At 37.9% G+C, this 14,138-nt stretch overlaps 1 protein-coding gene across 2 annotated transcripts in view; it reads right to left on the bottom strand.

Moving 5' to 3' along the window:
* Positions 1-3,876: 3,876 nt before the first annotated feature.
* Positions 3,877-14,138, bottom strand: part of DNAJB14 (DnaJ heat shock protein family (Hsp40) member B14) — a 43,095-nt gene continuing 32,833 nt past the window's right edge. Inside the window, exons 5-9 of one of the 2 annotated variants that reach the window (XM_075543992.1) lie at positions 13,624-13,718; positions 11,289-11,398; positions 10,094-10,266; positions 7,519-7,689; positions 3,877-5,999 (exon numbers count right to left, since the gene is read on the bottom strand). In XM_075543992.1, coding sequence (XP_075400107.1) covers positions 7,565-7,689; positions 10,094-10,266; positions 11,289-11,398; positions 13,624-13,718 — 503 coding nt within the window. In that variant the 3' untranslated portion in view covers positions 3,877-5,999; positions 7,519-7,564. Of the gene's footprint in view, positions 7,690-10,093; positions 10,267-11,288; positions 11,399-13,623; positions 13,719-14,138 lie in introns of both variants that reach the window. The other variant, XM_075543990.1, reaches the window with a different exon arrangement.

Genomic DNA, 14,138 nt, shown 5'->3' with positions numbered 1-14,138 from the left:
ACTATCCTACATACTTAGCAGTCATTCCCATTATCCAGGTTTGCTTATAAATATTTTTAAAAAATCAAGAAATTATTTTACAGTGTACCTTACCTCTTCCTGGGTACAATTTGCACTTCACCTTTCAGGCTTGCTGGAACTCGTCTAATTTTAGTTCTGAAAGTGGAAATTTGCCTCAGGTGATGCCCCAGACAACACTCCATGTGCCACTCCAGACAAAGACTCACCAGGCGCAGCTGGGTTAATCTCATTAGATGGGGGCCAGGTTCTCTTGGCTGGCGTGATTTAAAGAAATGTAGAGACTCTATGTCCCTAGCTTTCAATTACCTACTTCTATATCCCTATCTATTTTTCAGAATCCCACTTCTTCCTAATCAGTGCTCTCCCTATAACTTCAGACTTCATTTGAGGTGGGGAAGATAACTGGCCCTGCAATCCAGCCACTCTCACTGTAAGACTCTGGGTTTGATATTTGTCATTACCAGCTCAGTTACTGCAAGAAATAATTTTCCTCGGGGTACAAGTGATAACTGGGGTTGGTTTATGTGGCATTCGAGCTGATTCCAAAGCCCTTTCAATACTTTGTCTAGTGTTAAGTAGGATCAATTGACCAGCTTCCCTGTACTTATTCCGAGAAAACTGCAGAAAAGTATAAAACATACACACGTAGAGCCTCTCTTCTCACTCAAACTTGATCTCTTGGTTATGATATTGTGAATTCTAATGTTGCCATCTCACACATGGATTAGTAGTAACCTCATCACTAATTGAAGTGGAATTATCAGTGCCTTTAAGGTTACTGACTTGAGAGCTAGTTTGGAAAGCTCATCTTTATTATTTTGTTTCTGTAGAACCATTCTTGGTACCAAATGTCTAAGGCTGGGTGGTTCCCTAGAAATCCAAACCCAGTGAAGCTTGTGTGTGTGTATGTGAGTGTGTGTGTGTGTGTGTGTGTGTGTGTCTCAAGGAAATGACTCACCAGTCCCTGGATCAGATGTTAGGCTGGAGGCTTGATTAACTCAACATTGTTAGATCAGATGGTAGGCTGCTAACCCACAAATTATGGAAATTAAAATCCCAGTATCAGCAGCTAAAACAACAGGCTCGGGCCCAAAGAAGTGGACGTCAAATGAACTAGAATCAGCCCAGATATAGAAGAGCCAGACAACTTTGCCAAATGTTCATATAGATTGGCTATAAGACACACTCCCAAGGAAATACCCTTTTACTGATTAGCTGCTAATAACAGATCTCATCATGAAAGTAATTATATCAAATCTTATTATAAGGATCACTACATCATCACATCAACACCAAGCACCATAAATGCCAAACTACTGAGAACCATAGCCTACACACACATTCAAACACTACTTCAAATCGTAACAGAACCTATAAACAATAATTCTGCTTATGATTTTGTAATTACAGCTATGAGGCAGCATCTTTCCCTTCTATAGTACCTCTCACCATCATCACACTGTCGCTTTAGAATCAGAAGTCACTAATTTAAGCATTCCCTGTGTCCAATCTAACTTGAGAGCTCTCCTGTACAGCTCCAATAGGCCTTCAAACAAAAACCATTGATCTATCCACTTTCAATCTGCCCATTAGCCTCAACCCAGCTACACATGCCCCAGTCACTGGTTTGTGTCCCACAATCAGTGAAATTATCCAACTGTCCACATCTCAAATTCCCTGATACACTTTCCTTCAATAGATCTGCTTGACAGAACCCCAAATTTGGATGATCTAAATGCATTGCTCTGTGCCTACCCCTACGATGCTGGGTCAGGTCGCAGAAAGGTTATACAACTAGATTGTAAATTCTGTCAAAAACCTGGGACCTATTGTAATCCTACTTTTCACGAGTCAGCGGACTCAGTAAAAATTCCTTTTAATCTTCATTACTTCTAAAAATGTTTACCATTTCTTTTGCCCACTCTATATAGATTCATTTCCCCAAGATCTAGACTCCTCTTTGCATTCCTTTCGTAAGAATGCAGAGGGTGTCTTTTCTCTTATTGAACATCAGTTCTTCTGCCTTTGTGATGGATTCTGTATCCTCTGGACATGTCATGTAATGCATTCATTCTAAGCTTGCTTTTTGCAGGCCCTTGCCCATCAGGATAGAGTGGTACGGTCTCTTGCTACTAGGGTTCCAGCTAATACAGGCATGGGGATATTCCAAACAAAGTGGGTTCAGTCTCTGCTCTCAGTAGGGATCTGTAGATAAGTTTTCTCGGTAATATATTTGTCTTAATCTCTTTAGGGTCCTTTGAAGAGAAAAAAGAGGAGGGGGCTTTTTTTTTTTTTTTGTTTTGGTATCATGGACAAAATCCCTTGTGAGGCCAGGGTTAATAATAAAAAAAACTTTTAAACAAAATGTATGTGGACATCTCAAATACTGAAGCTTTGCAATATGTTTTCGGAAATGTTGCCCCATATGAAAAACCATTTTAGATGGATCAAGTATTTTAAGGAAGGTCAAAGAGGTAACCCTGGGAGGAAACTCTGCTTCTGTAAAAAATATACAGCCTTGAGTTGATATGGAATTGATGGCAGGTGAGCCCCCCCACCTTCAGTGGCTATCCCATCAGTACTAATTCTGTGTTCTTCTGCTACATTTTCGTCATTCTTTCAGACAGTTTCATTTTGCTTAGTCATAAATTCCCAGCACCTGGCTGACTGCATGGGATATAATAGGCAATCACAGATTTGTTGTATGGTTAAATAAATTGTCTATATTAGGAGTATAAACATGGCAAAACAAATCTTTTACAAGGAGGTAAGACTTTTTTATTCATATATTGAGAGAAACTACAGAATCTGAAAGACAATGCATAATTCATCATAAGTCACTGAGCAGAACATTCAGTAAAAATCAAATGCCATTTTCTTAAACAGAGTTCTGACACAGAAAATTTTATTTTTATATAAGTCTGATATAACATTAAATATTTTACAAGTCAGACATTGAGGTTTTAAACCTAATTGCATAATCCTGAATGCACTATAGACAAATAAATTAAGATCTTCACTGGTTTAACTTCATTTAATTTGTACAAGGCTTCCATTAAAATTCCATCAGACCTTGAAAATTACCTGCACATTGTTAAACATATAAATTAAACTTTAAGAGGAACAGAATTCTCATGTAGCAATCCAAAAGTCATTAATACGCCAAGAAACAAAAGTAATTAAGAAGCATTTCTTAACATAAATAACCAACAACGTATAATTTCGGTATGAGTTTTTTTTTCCCACTGACAATGGTCATCCAATTCAAACAGTTCATTTAGAAACTGATGATGAAAACCTGCCAATGCCCTCGACAATCTCTATTAGATTAATGACGCTCTAAAATGGTACAGTCGAGTATCACACTGGAATGTCCTGACTGCTGAGCTGAAAGTTACATGTATGCCAGGTGTCATTGCTACGCTGTTCGTAGACTTCTTGGCAACGGGAATCTCCGTTTTTAATAACTCACTAAACCGTGGCATTTAAAGAAACGCTTCTTACCCTTCCATAGTTCCACAGACGCTAAATCCAGGAAAGTGCAATTATCTTTGAAGTAGGGGCCTTCCAATAGGGAGGTGTATATTAGCACAGAAAGAGGAATCAACAGGAAGCATTCATACCAACAAAATGCTGTGGACTAATTTCAAAGTTAGAAATAGAGTACCCACTGCTAATGGAAGCCCTGCACTCTGCAAACAGGGCAGTATATATTAAACAAGTACACATTTGAGGTATCAGCTGGGAGAAAAATAGAGATCTATATATGGACACATACATCCACAAAGCACTCACAGATCTATTGGCCCCAACACCAGCAGATAATCGAGTTAAATGAAAAAAAAATTGTGTCTCAATAGGAAATAATTACACTTGGAATTAAAAAAAAAGTGTTTACATAATCCTTAATATAAGGAGATTTGGAATTTGTCTTGAGAAATGTTTCCATTTCTATGAAAATTCCTATGGAATAGTAATGAAATCAAAAAGGAAGTCTAAATTCCAGGACCGTGTCACCTGCCAGATTATTAAAGGGATGTGCAAGAATTGCTTGAAAAGCCTCACTGTCCACTTTTTCTTTGTAATTAACAAGTAGGATAAAGAAAACCTTGGAAGTGATTGCAAGACTGAGGAGCTCTGGCAATATTGATGAAAGTGGACGAAAAGGTTAATGGTTGGAACCCAGCAGTGGCTCTGTACAGCTGGCTGGGCCGGGAAACTTACGGGCGGCCCGTGTCCTTCCTCTGGGGTTGCGCTGAGCGGGAGTGGAGTTCATGGACACAGGTTTCCCTGTCAGACTCCTGCTTCGTTTTTGTTCTGTACAGAATTGTATGGCTTATAGCTGGTGAGTAGGCTCAACTCGGCCAACAGACAAGGAGGTTTTCCCATTATTTAAAAAACAGTAACGATTTAGGGTTAATGTTCATTTTTCACAAGGTTTTCTATTCAAATATGGAAATGCAAAGCTATGGAATCCTCTTTCAGTCTGTCTCATTCGGTATAGATTGGGGTAGCCACATATAGGGAAGCTTAATAAATGCACAGACTCTGCTTTCAATCATTAGGTCCTTTTACATACGACTGACGGTTTAACTAGAAAGATGGCTCATTTGGTCCTCAGGTCTCAACCTTAAATGTTTAACTGTCATTCACAGGTTGGGGGGGGGGGGGTGTTATTTAATAAAATTAGGTAGAAATGTATTATTTAGCAATATTAACATGTCACATTAAAAATGATCACTGCATTTCAAAATAATACAGACTAATGGAAGGAAATCAAGAGATTAGTCATTTCTCTCAGTAACTATTTTCCATATTAGTTATTGGAACTGAAGAACGAATAAGCATAAAAGAATGGTTGAAGTACAGGGCCGCCAAACCACCTTCCTGTTCCTGTGACTAACCGAGCTGCCACCAGATCAAAGTATTTTGGTACACTGGCCTACTGGTGCCAAGGACTTACTTTTCTAATTCATAAGAAAAGCTGTAATTCATAAGTAAGCAGGTAATGGAACAAGTCCTTAATTCAAATCAGAATGCTCCAAAATAAACTTTCTTTTTTGTTTGTTTGTATATCAGGTGGATTATAGCTGGAAACCTCTCATTTTCAGAATGAAATGCTCAGGTTTGATTTTTAAAATTCTAAAAATTATAATTAATTAGCACCAGCTTATTTGGGGGCAAAAGAATCAAAAGTAGGAAAATAAGATTGCTAACTATTTCTCTCTTCCCTTAACCTTCACAAAGACAATGTTTGTGGGATTTGTAAAAGGAATTAAAACACATATTATAAAACTCAGCTGGCTTAAAAATATGCAAAATCTTGACCTATATTATAAACACGTAGCAAACATGAAAATCTTATATCGCAAGATGGCTAAAAGCTTCTTATTTTGTAGAATTAACCCAACATTCTAAGACATTTGGCTTCTTCAACCAAGATGTAAATAACATTCAAGATTCCATCTTTATATGTGGCTTAAATTATAGAACTGTCAGGCATTTCCCAGTTGTTTGAGAATTTTATCAAACTATTTTCTCTAACATTTTATGATATGAGGTGGAATGCAACAGTGGAACTGAATTATAATACTGCCTCAAAACTGTGTATGAGTTCATGATAGACAACTTTTCCTGGTTAACACCTGTATCAATGTAAAGTCAAGACTCTGGGAAAAGAGTTCAGTCCAACTAAGCAGTAACCATAATAGTGTAAACTTGCCTTAAAACTGGAAAAGTAAATGGATGAAAGGTTTTTATAAATTCTCTGATGCATATGAGCTTTGAAAATTTATTAGAAATTATCAATAAAAAAACTCATTGTAACATTTCAAGAGCGCATTTAAAATCATAGTTATCTCTTAAGAATCGCTATTTCTTTTAAAGGTTAAGGGTCTACGAAAAAATGGTTAAGATGTCCGGTTTTCCTGGGACTTGTTAGTTGAACCTAATTCAATCAGGCATTTTCACTGATTCACCTAGGAAAAGGGATAAAAGAGAACACCTTTTTCAAGGAGAAAATGGTCATTTTAGAAGTTTTAGTCAAGACATGTCATTAATTAACCACATTCAAAAATAATCTTTAAACCAAAAGAACACTACCACCACATCCGGCACACACGCGTACACGTGTACACACACACACACACACACACACACACACACACACACACACACACACACACACACTCTTGTTCCATTAACTTAGTATAAAGAAAAATAATTAAAATATTTTAACTGTTAAACAGAGAAGACTAGAAATCAAGTAGTTTCTTACTCAATATGCAGGTACCACACATTTTATTTCCACCTGATTTTCCTAATTTAAATTATGTATTTAATTACAAGGAGCATATTCTTATGAGAGTAACTGAATTACTCACTGGTGGTCAGATTTTAGCTCGGGAATGTTTAAGAATGAGTTGCTATAAATGACTGTTCTACCTGATGCTGCATTTTTGTTCACCGTTGCATGTGGCTGAATAGATCATGCTCCGAATAAGATAGGTGTACTGAAACCTCATCACGTGTTTAGAATTGGCAATGGGCTGGAAAGGCACAAAGCGTGACTTATGTAGTAATTTCTTTTACTACTTATTTGTAGAAGAATCCATTTAGTTTGAGATTCTGCTAAAAAGACCACTAAGAAAGTACACATTTTCATAGGAGGGAAATTTAGGTGGGTCCTCTTCATCAGAAATTCTAGCAGCTTTTAAAGATACACAAATGACCATTTGGGGGCCTTTGAAATATTGGGATTGAGTAAGACATACCTGCAATTTACTGTTGAAAACCCTCTTAGCTTAATATTTATATAGTCATTTCCTTATATTTTCTTTAAAATCTATCAGTGTATAGCATCTCATTTGTATGCATGGCTTAGCAATTCATAAAACTAAATAGCAAACTGATACTCTATACCAGTTCATCTATCTCAATATACCTATTTTGGAGTATAATGGCAATATTTGAAAATATCAATTCCTTCTAAGTTGGTAATGCTAAAAGATTTTACATAAACGATTTTTGCTTCTCTTATTTTGAAGTTTCCTTGTTTAAACTCCACACATTTGACACCTAACAAGGAAAATGTAATTGTCATATAGTATTTACGCCATCAACCTAAGTTGAGTATCTCATGGAGCTAAACATTTAAAGCATTTAAATTAAAAGGCAATACTTGTATGTACACAAAATGATCATCATATAAACATTTACATGACAAGGGGGAAAGTAGAGAATTACTAGAACTAGAAATCGCTATAGGTGTGATAATCCTCTGTTGAGACATTTTCAGTTAGAAATCATACAAGCTTTTGACATGAAAATAAATGCAGAAGCATAATTAAAATACTAATTTCAGTTCTCGTTTTCTTACTATTTAAAGGAACCAGTAATGTCATAAGCAGTCCAAGAGTTCAGGAAGCAACTATTCAGTTAATTTTTTAATATCAAATCTTTTTCTTCCGCTCTCATGATGAAACTAAATTTACTTACAGAAAAAAGAGAAAAATGTGCTAACAGGTATAAATAAAACTCCAGTTCATCCCCCTCTATAGATACTGGTTAGTCGCTCTAGTTCTTTGCAGTTGTCCATGCTTAGCGCATCTGCCTTCCTTCGAAGTCTATCATCGCGGTACACTTTCGCTGCATATAGCATCTCGGTTTCTGTTAACAACAGAACATTTTTATTCATTAACTGATACTTCATATCATCCAAGTGTAACTATCCAATGATGCTTCATTGAAGCCCTTCAATATATTTCTATTAGCTCTTTAAAATAAAGAAGGAAAAACAAGTACTATTTCTAAAAAATGGAAAAATCTTCCCGCATGTATTTCTTGTTCTGAAGTCTCCGTGTAAAACAAACAGAGCTCACATGGAAGAAGCACACCGGCCAGTGCAATCACGAGGTGCCCAAGGGACCAGGTATAAGGCATCATGCAAAAAAAAAAAGATATAAGTGTGTGTATGTATGTGTATATATGTGTATATATATCATATTAAATGAAGGGAGAAGTGCAGAGTGGAGACCCAAGGCCCAAGTGTCGGCCAATAGAGTTCCCCTCATAGAGGGGTTTAGGAGAGGAGATGGGTTAATTAGGGTGTGAGGTAGTACCGATGAAGAACACAGCTTTCCCCCAGATCCTGGATGCTTCCTCCCCCCAACTACCATGAACCGAATTCTACCTTGCAGGGCTGGATAGGACAGAGGCTGTACACTGGTACATATGAGGGTTGGAGGTACAGGGAATCCAGGGTGGATGATACCTTCAGGACCAAGGGTGTGAGGGACGATGCTGGGAGAGTGGAGGGTGAGTGGGTTGGAAAGGGGGAACTGATTACAAGGATCCACATGTGACCTCTTCCCTGGGAGAGGGACAGCAGAGAACGGGGGAAGGGAGACTCCAGATAGGGCAAGATATGACAAAATAACGATGTATAAATTACCAAGGGCATATGAGGGAGGGGGGAATGGGGAGGGAGGGGGGGGGGAAAGAGGACCTGATGCAAGGGGCTTAAGTGGAGAGCAAATGCCTTGAGAATGATTGGGGCAGGGAATGTATGGATGTGCTTTATACAATTGATGTATGTATATGTATGGATTGTGGTAAGAGTTGTTTGAGTCCCTAATAAAATGTAAAAGAAGAAAAGAGAAAAAAATGATTAGGGCAAAGACTGTACAGATGTGCTTTATACAATTGATGTATGTATATGTATGAACTGTGAAAAGAATTGTATCAGCCCCAATAAATTGTTAAAAAAAAAACAAAAAACAAACAAACAGAGCTGCCATGGAAAAGAAACAGGACAGAGTCCTAGCAACTCACACCACAGCCCGTATCCTCCATTCCTCTCAATAGCTTTAAAAAACTCACTGCTCAGAAGCTGCATGTGAAACCTCTTGTTCTTAGGAGATCACATGCCATTTATTAGTGGCAGTGGATATGTCTGCTATGTTTTCTTCAGGGTTCAAGTTAACTACCCCAAGGCTTACACAGAAAAATTAAACTTCTGTTATTTTACTACAATTAAAAAATTGTAGTAGTGACCATGTTAAAGGAACACAACAAAGGAAAAAGCTCAGCAGTCTTAAAGGTGGCATTCAGTGAGCACATGCTTCTGGGCTTCCTTTAGCGTATGGCTAGCATTACCAATAATAAATCAACAAGAAATCAAATATGCTTCTTGGAAATATCCATCCCACCCCTACTCCGGACTCTCTCTACATGCCACTGTTCATGGACATTTCTAAAGGGGAGGCACCATTAGGGACGACACAATAAAAAGAAAGGGGCCACAAAATCAGCTACTTTCTGAAAACGATGGCTCAAGTAAAAGGCTTGACTTAGGTGCATCAGGCACGAGCACATTCCAATTGTACTCACACGCGTGGTTCCCACTAGTAAAAGCCTCCAGATATGACGCGTACCCACTCTACCAGGCTAGGATTTAACAACTGTATCCACGGGGTAGGGTTTCAATGTGTTGTACATGAGTTGGAGCTGTCTCAATGGTACCCAACACTCTCCAAAGCTTCTTCCTTCCTCCTTGGAGCGGCTGGTATGCTAGAACTACACCCCCTGTAGTAATAGTAAGCTGTTCAACACTTACCTGGGAGAACCAAACTCAAAAACCAAACTGCCACCGAATCAATGCTGACTCATAGTGACCCCTGCGGGTTTCTGAGGCTGTAACTATTTATGGGAGCAGAAAGCCCAAGAAGCTGATGGTGGTTTCAAACTGCCAACCACGCAGACTGCGGCCCAACTATAACCACTACAACACTGGGACTCCCTGATGGGGCCACCAGGGTATTCTTCACTAATCATTTTCAACTAAATGGATGCTGACAATAACAGCAGTAACGTAAGTATTGTTTATTAGCTCCTTATCATGTGTCAAATGCAGTGTTAGGTCACCTGTGTCTGAACATACTGATCTCATTAAGTATTGGACCCTACTATGTTCCAAGGAATTCCAAAACATTTTTTGAGCAGGAAAATCTGTAACAAGCAATTCTAAGACACAGAATAAGTTTCAAAAATTTTAAACATTTGATACACATACTTTGTTGTCGCTCTTTCCAGCAATTATTTCGAATATTAGTCACATAATCTTCTTCAACATTCTTTTCTATTTTTTGTAATGACATCCCTTTATATTCATTTTTAAAGTCCTTGTTGACATAATAAACAACACGCAAGTTTTCTGTCTGCATTTTAATGGTTTGTCCTGTTGCACTGTTAAAGAGATAAATTATCATTTACTTTTACAGTTGGATTTTCTAATATGCTACTACTACAAACGCATTAAAGCCTACTAGAAACTTAATATCCCTATTAGAAAACAATGGCAGTATATATATATTACATAACAACTCATATCTTGATCAGCTGAGTGAAAACCCACTTAACGGTGCCTGGCTCAAAGGTGGCCACCAATGGCTCTGCTTTGAATGTGTCACTCTCTATAGCCCTGGCCATAATCCAGTGTCACTCAATAGGCTCCTGAGATTTCACTTTTTTGAGCCTCCCATTCTGAGACTTCCACCTGTAATTTTCTTCCATTCTAGTTAGGGATCCAGATCACCCAACTGAAAATTATTGGGTCTGTTCAGGTTTTGCTTTCTAAGTCTTAACAGAATTGGTTTGAATTGGTTCGAAGTCCTTGTGTTTACTACTGTAAAATGACTGGGAACATGGCAAAGTTTTTTAATCTCACTGCATTGCACCAACATTGTCTAGAACAGATGCTAGCATGAAATTTTCTTCAGATCCTGATGTCTTATAATATGCATAGTGTGAAAAATACTTTATATTGCAAAGAAATAATACATGCTTTGATTGAATCAATACTTTAGAAACAGAAAAGTGAAGTTATTTCGACTTTAATGCCGCATGCTGATGTAAATTCAATCACTAGTAAGTTCAGTTACTACTTTGGTTTTGTCTTTAAAGCATTTATTCCCTTTACTGAAATCATACTATCACAATGAATTGCTACCAAGCTTCAATACAGTACTTTTGTCCTTACCCACATACTTAGTAAAAAATACATGTAAATTAACAACACAATACAAATTTATCCCTTGAAACCTTATTCAAAACATTAAAGTGAGATTTTTGAAATCAGTTTGCTAACCGGGTACCCAGTAATAAGGGAACTGGTACTTAAAAGTACAAAAGAGCACAAAGCCTTTTAAAGGGCGCTAATAAGAAAAGAGCAACCATTCATTTTGGTAGAAGTTTGCTTAGCTACTTACGATCTGGGGTATAAGGAATAAGGAGGGTTGGAGACCATCAACTGGCTTAATAGTGATACAAGGATCAATACAATAATGGGCATCAGCTGGATAAACACAGAAAAACCACCCTATACAAAACAAAGAGTAACAAATTATAATATAATTGTAGCTGTCAGTAATCCAAAGGGTGTCATAGACTTTTTGAGGCAAGAAAGGGCATTAGAGATCACCTGGCCCAGTACTTTTAAATCTGCCTCAAAGAACCAATCTCAAAAAACTCACTGTCATCAAGTCAAATCGACTCAGTAACCCTACAGAACAGGCTGGAACTGCTCCTGTGGGTTTCTGAGACGGCAACTGTTTAAGAGAATAGAGAGCTTCATCCTTCGCCTACAGAGCAGCTGATGGATTTGAACCGCCAGCTTGTGGTTAAAAGCCCAATTCGTAACTCACTACGCCACCAGGCCTCCCTAATCCCCCAAAGATCTCTCTTAGTAATGCAACTCTGCAGGCTTTTCTGATTTGGAAAACCCAGAGGTTAATCTCCCTTTAAAAAGAAGTTTCTCTTTTCCTTACACAGACACTATGCATATGAAGCAGGCGGCAACACTAGTTTTCCGTGGTTTTCGGGCCGAGGTACGGGGTTGGTGAATAGCAGGGCTACAAGCAAGCCTTTTTACTTGCAGTCCAATGCTCTTCCCATTTATATCGACGCCTCACGTAATTTAGGCGCTTTCTGCAAGTAGGTGTAATTATAATGAACTTAATTGCACACAGGGTTGCTATGAGTCAGAGTTGGCATTAAAACAAGAAAAATTACTTCCAATTTAAGTTTCTGATTACTGATTTTGAACTTAGAATCTTCAAAAATGCATGCATGCTACAGGCATACAAAGGAGTATCCTCCCCCAAAACTCAAAGTACTCTCCATGACATTTAATACATTTGTCAAATCTGCGATTCCATTCTTGGAAACATTTTTCAAACTCATTTGTTTGGATGGCTGACAGCACCTCCCCGTATTTTTCTTCTATGTCGTCAAATCACTGTCCTTTTGGGTCCCTCTTCCTTTGTGGAAATAGAAAGAAGTCGCATGGAGTAAGGTCAGGTAAGGTGCATGGGGCGAGAGAGGCATGCTGTTAATTTTGCCAAAGCACTGAGATGGCTGCGTGAGCAAGTGCATTGTCGTGATAGCAAACCAGTCCCGTCTGCCTCAAATGAGGGCTTTTTTGGTGGCACACTCTTATGCAATCTTTTCAGAACCTCTAAGCAGGGAGCTTCATTAACAGTTTGACCTGGTGGAACAAACTCCAAATGTACTACCCACCTCACATCAAAAAAACAAATGAGCATCATCTTGATCTTTGATTTGACGAGCATTTTTTTGTGAAGTGATGATGTCACCTCCCACTGGCTTGAATGATGCTTGGTTTTGCGGTTGTAAGAAAAGCACCATTTCTCGTCACCAGTAATGACCTTGGGAAAAAGGTTGCTTTGGAGTTGTCCTTTCAAAGGACGGCATGTTTCCACTCAATGTCAGTCAGAACCCAAAGCACAAATTTCGTAGCGACCTTTCTCCTTCCCAAATCTTCCATTAAAATGTAATGAACTGAGTTTCAAGATAGTCCAGATAACTTCTTCACCTCGTTACTGGTCCATCGTCAGTCTTCGAGCACAAGTGCATGAATTTGTCGACATTTTCAGCCATGTGGGAAACTGGCGAACATCCAGGAGGCTTGTCATCAATTGACATTTCAGCGTTTTTGAAATAAGAGGAACACTTGCACACTTGGGTTTTTTCATAGTGCTGTTCTTGTAAGCTGTGTTCAACATCACAACAGTTTCTGTGGCATTTTTCCCAAGCAGGAAACAAAATTTTAGTCACATGCTGTTCTAATAAATTTGCCATTGCAAAAAAAAGGATGTTTTAGTGAAACTGCTTATCAGAAAAAATTCACTGTGAGCAGAGAGAACCTTCCCAGGTGATGCCACTGGGTGCACTAACTCAGAGGGAGTTGCTGGATGCTGGCCAATCAGAAAAATGCATACTACGAAAGTTCTGCCCAGAGGATTTTTTTCTGTTTTGGGGGGAGAAGGGGGCCCTTATATTTTCATTAGAATCAAAGATAACCAAATTTGAAAGATCATATTGTATAACCACCACCCTATACTGGTCCCACAAATCAGCTATCAAAGCCGAATTCCTAAAGTTTTTTTTTTTAGTTTCTATTGAACACTTCAGTTTAACTCATTACTTCCTAAAGCATTTTCCTTTATTTTAGGACAATTCTAATTATCTTTCCTGGGCTGAAAGTAAGTCCTTTTAAAATTTCTAATAATATCATAAACATACATCGCCTCTTTCTTCTTCTCTTTCATGTCCACTATGTCGATGTTGATGCTGATGGCTAAAACCAGCTCTTCCATTTGAAAATGAATGTACACTACCTATGAAATTAAAAATGACATTAGAAAAATAAGTCAAAACCATATTATCCTTAAATTCAAAAATCATGTTTGTTAATGTAGAACAGTGAGTGCTATTATCCTCTCTCCATTTGAGTCAAGTCTAGATAAAAACAGAAATAATTCATCTTACACTTTCCCCCTTCTCCTGCACAGAAGCAAGAAGAGCTCCTTCCTAATCAGGAAGGATTTTGTTTTGTTGCTTACTTTGGCAACCATTGGATCATTAGTCTTAAACTTTACTCTTTACACTTAACAATGCATAGATAATATCTTTAGAAATCAAGAGATAAGAGATCAAGGTCATTATTTAAAAAAGCTCTATAATAAACTATGTTTTGGTATACTACAATTTATTCAAACATTCTCTTCCTGATGTATACTCAAGTTATTTTACACATC

The sequence above is a fragment of the Tenrec ecaudatus genome, chromosome 3 (assembly GCF_050624435.1).
Source record: "Tenrec ecaudatus isolate mTenEca1 chromosome 3, mTenEca1.hap1, whole genome shotgun sequence".
NCBI classification, from domain to species: Eukaryota; Metazoa; Chordata; class Mammalia; order Afrosoricida; family Tenrecidae; genus Tenrec; species Tenrec ecaudatus.
Note: the sequence above shows the minus strand (reverse complement) of the source record. Positions and strands in the feature narration are given on the sequence as shown.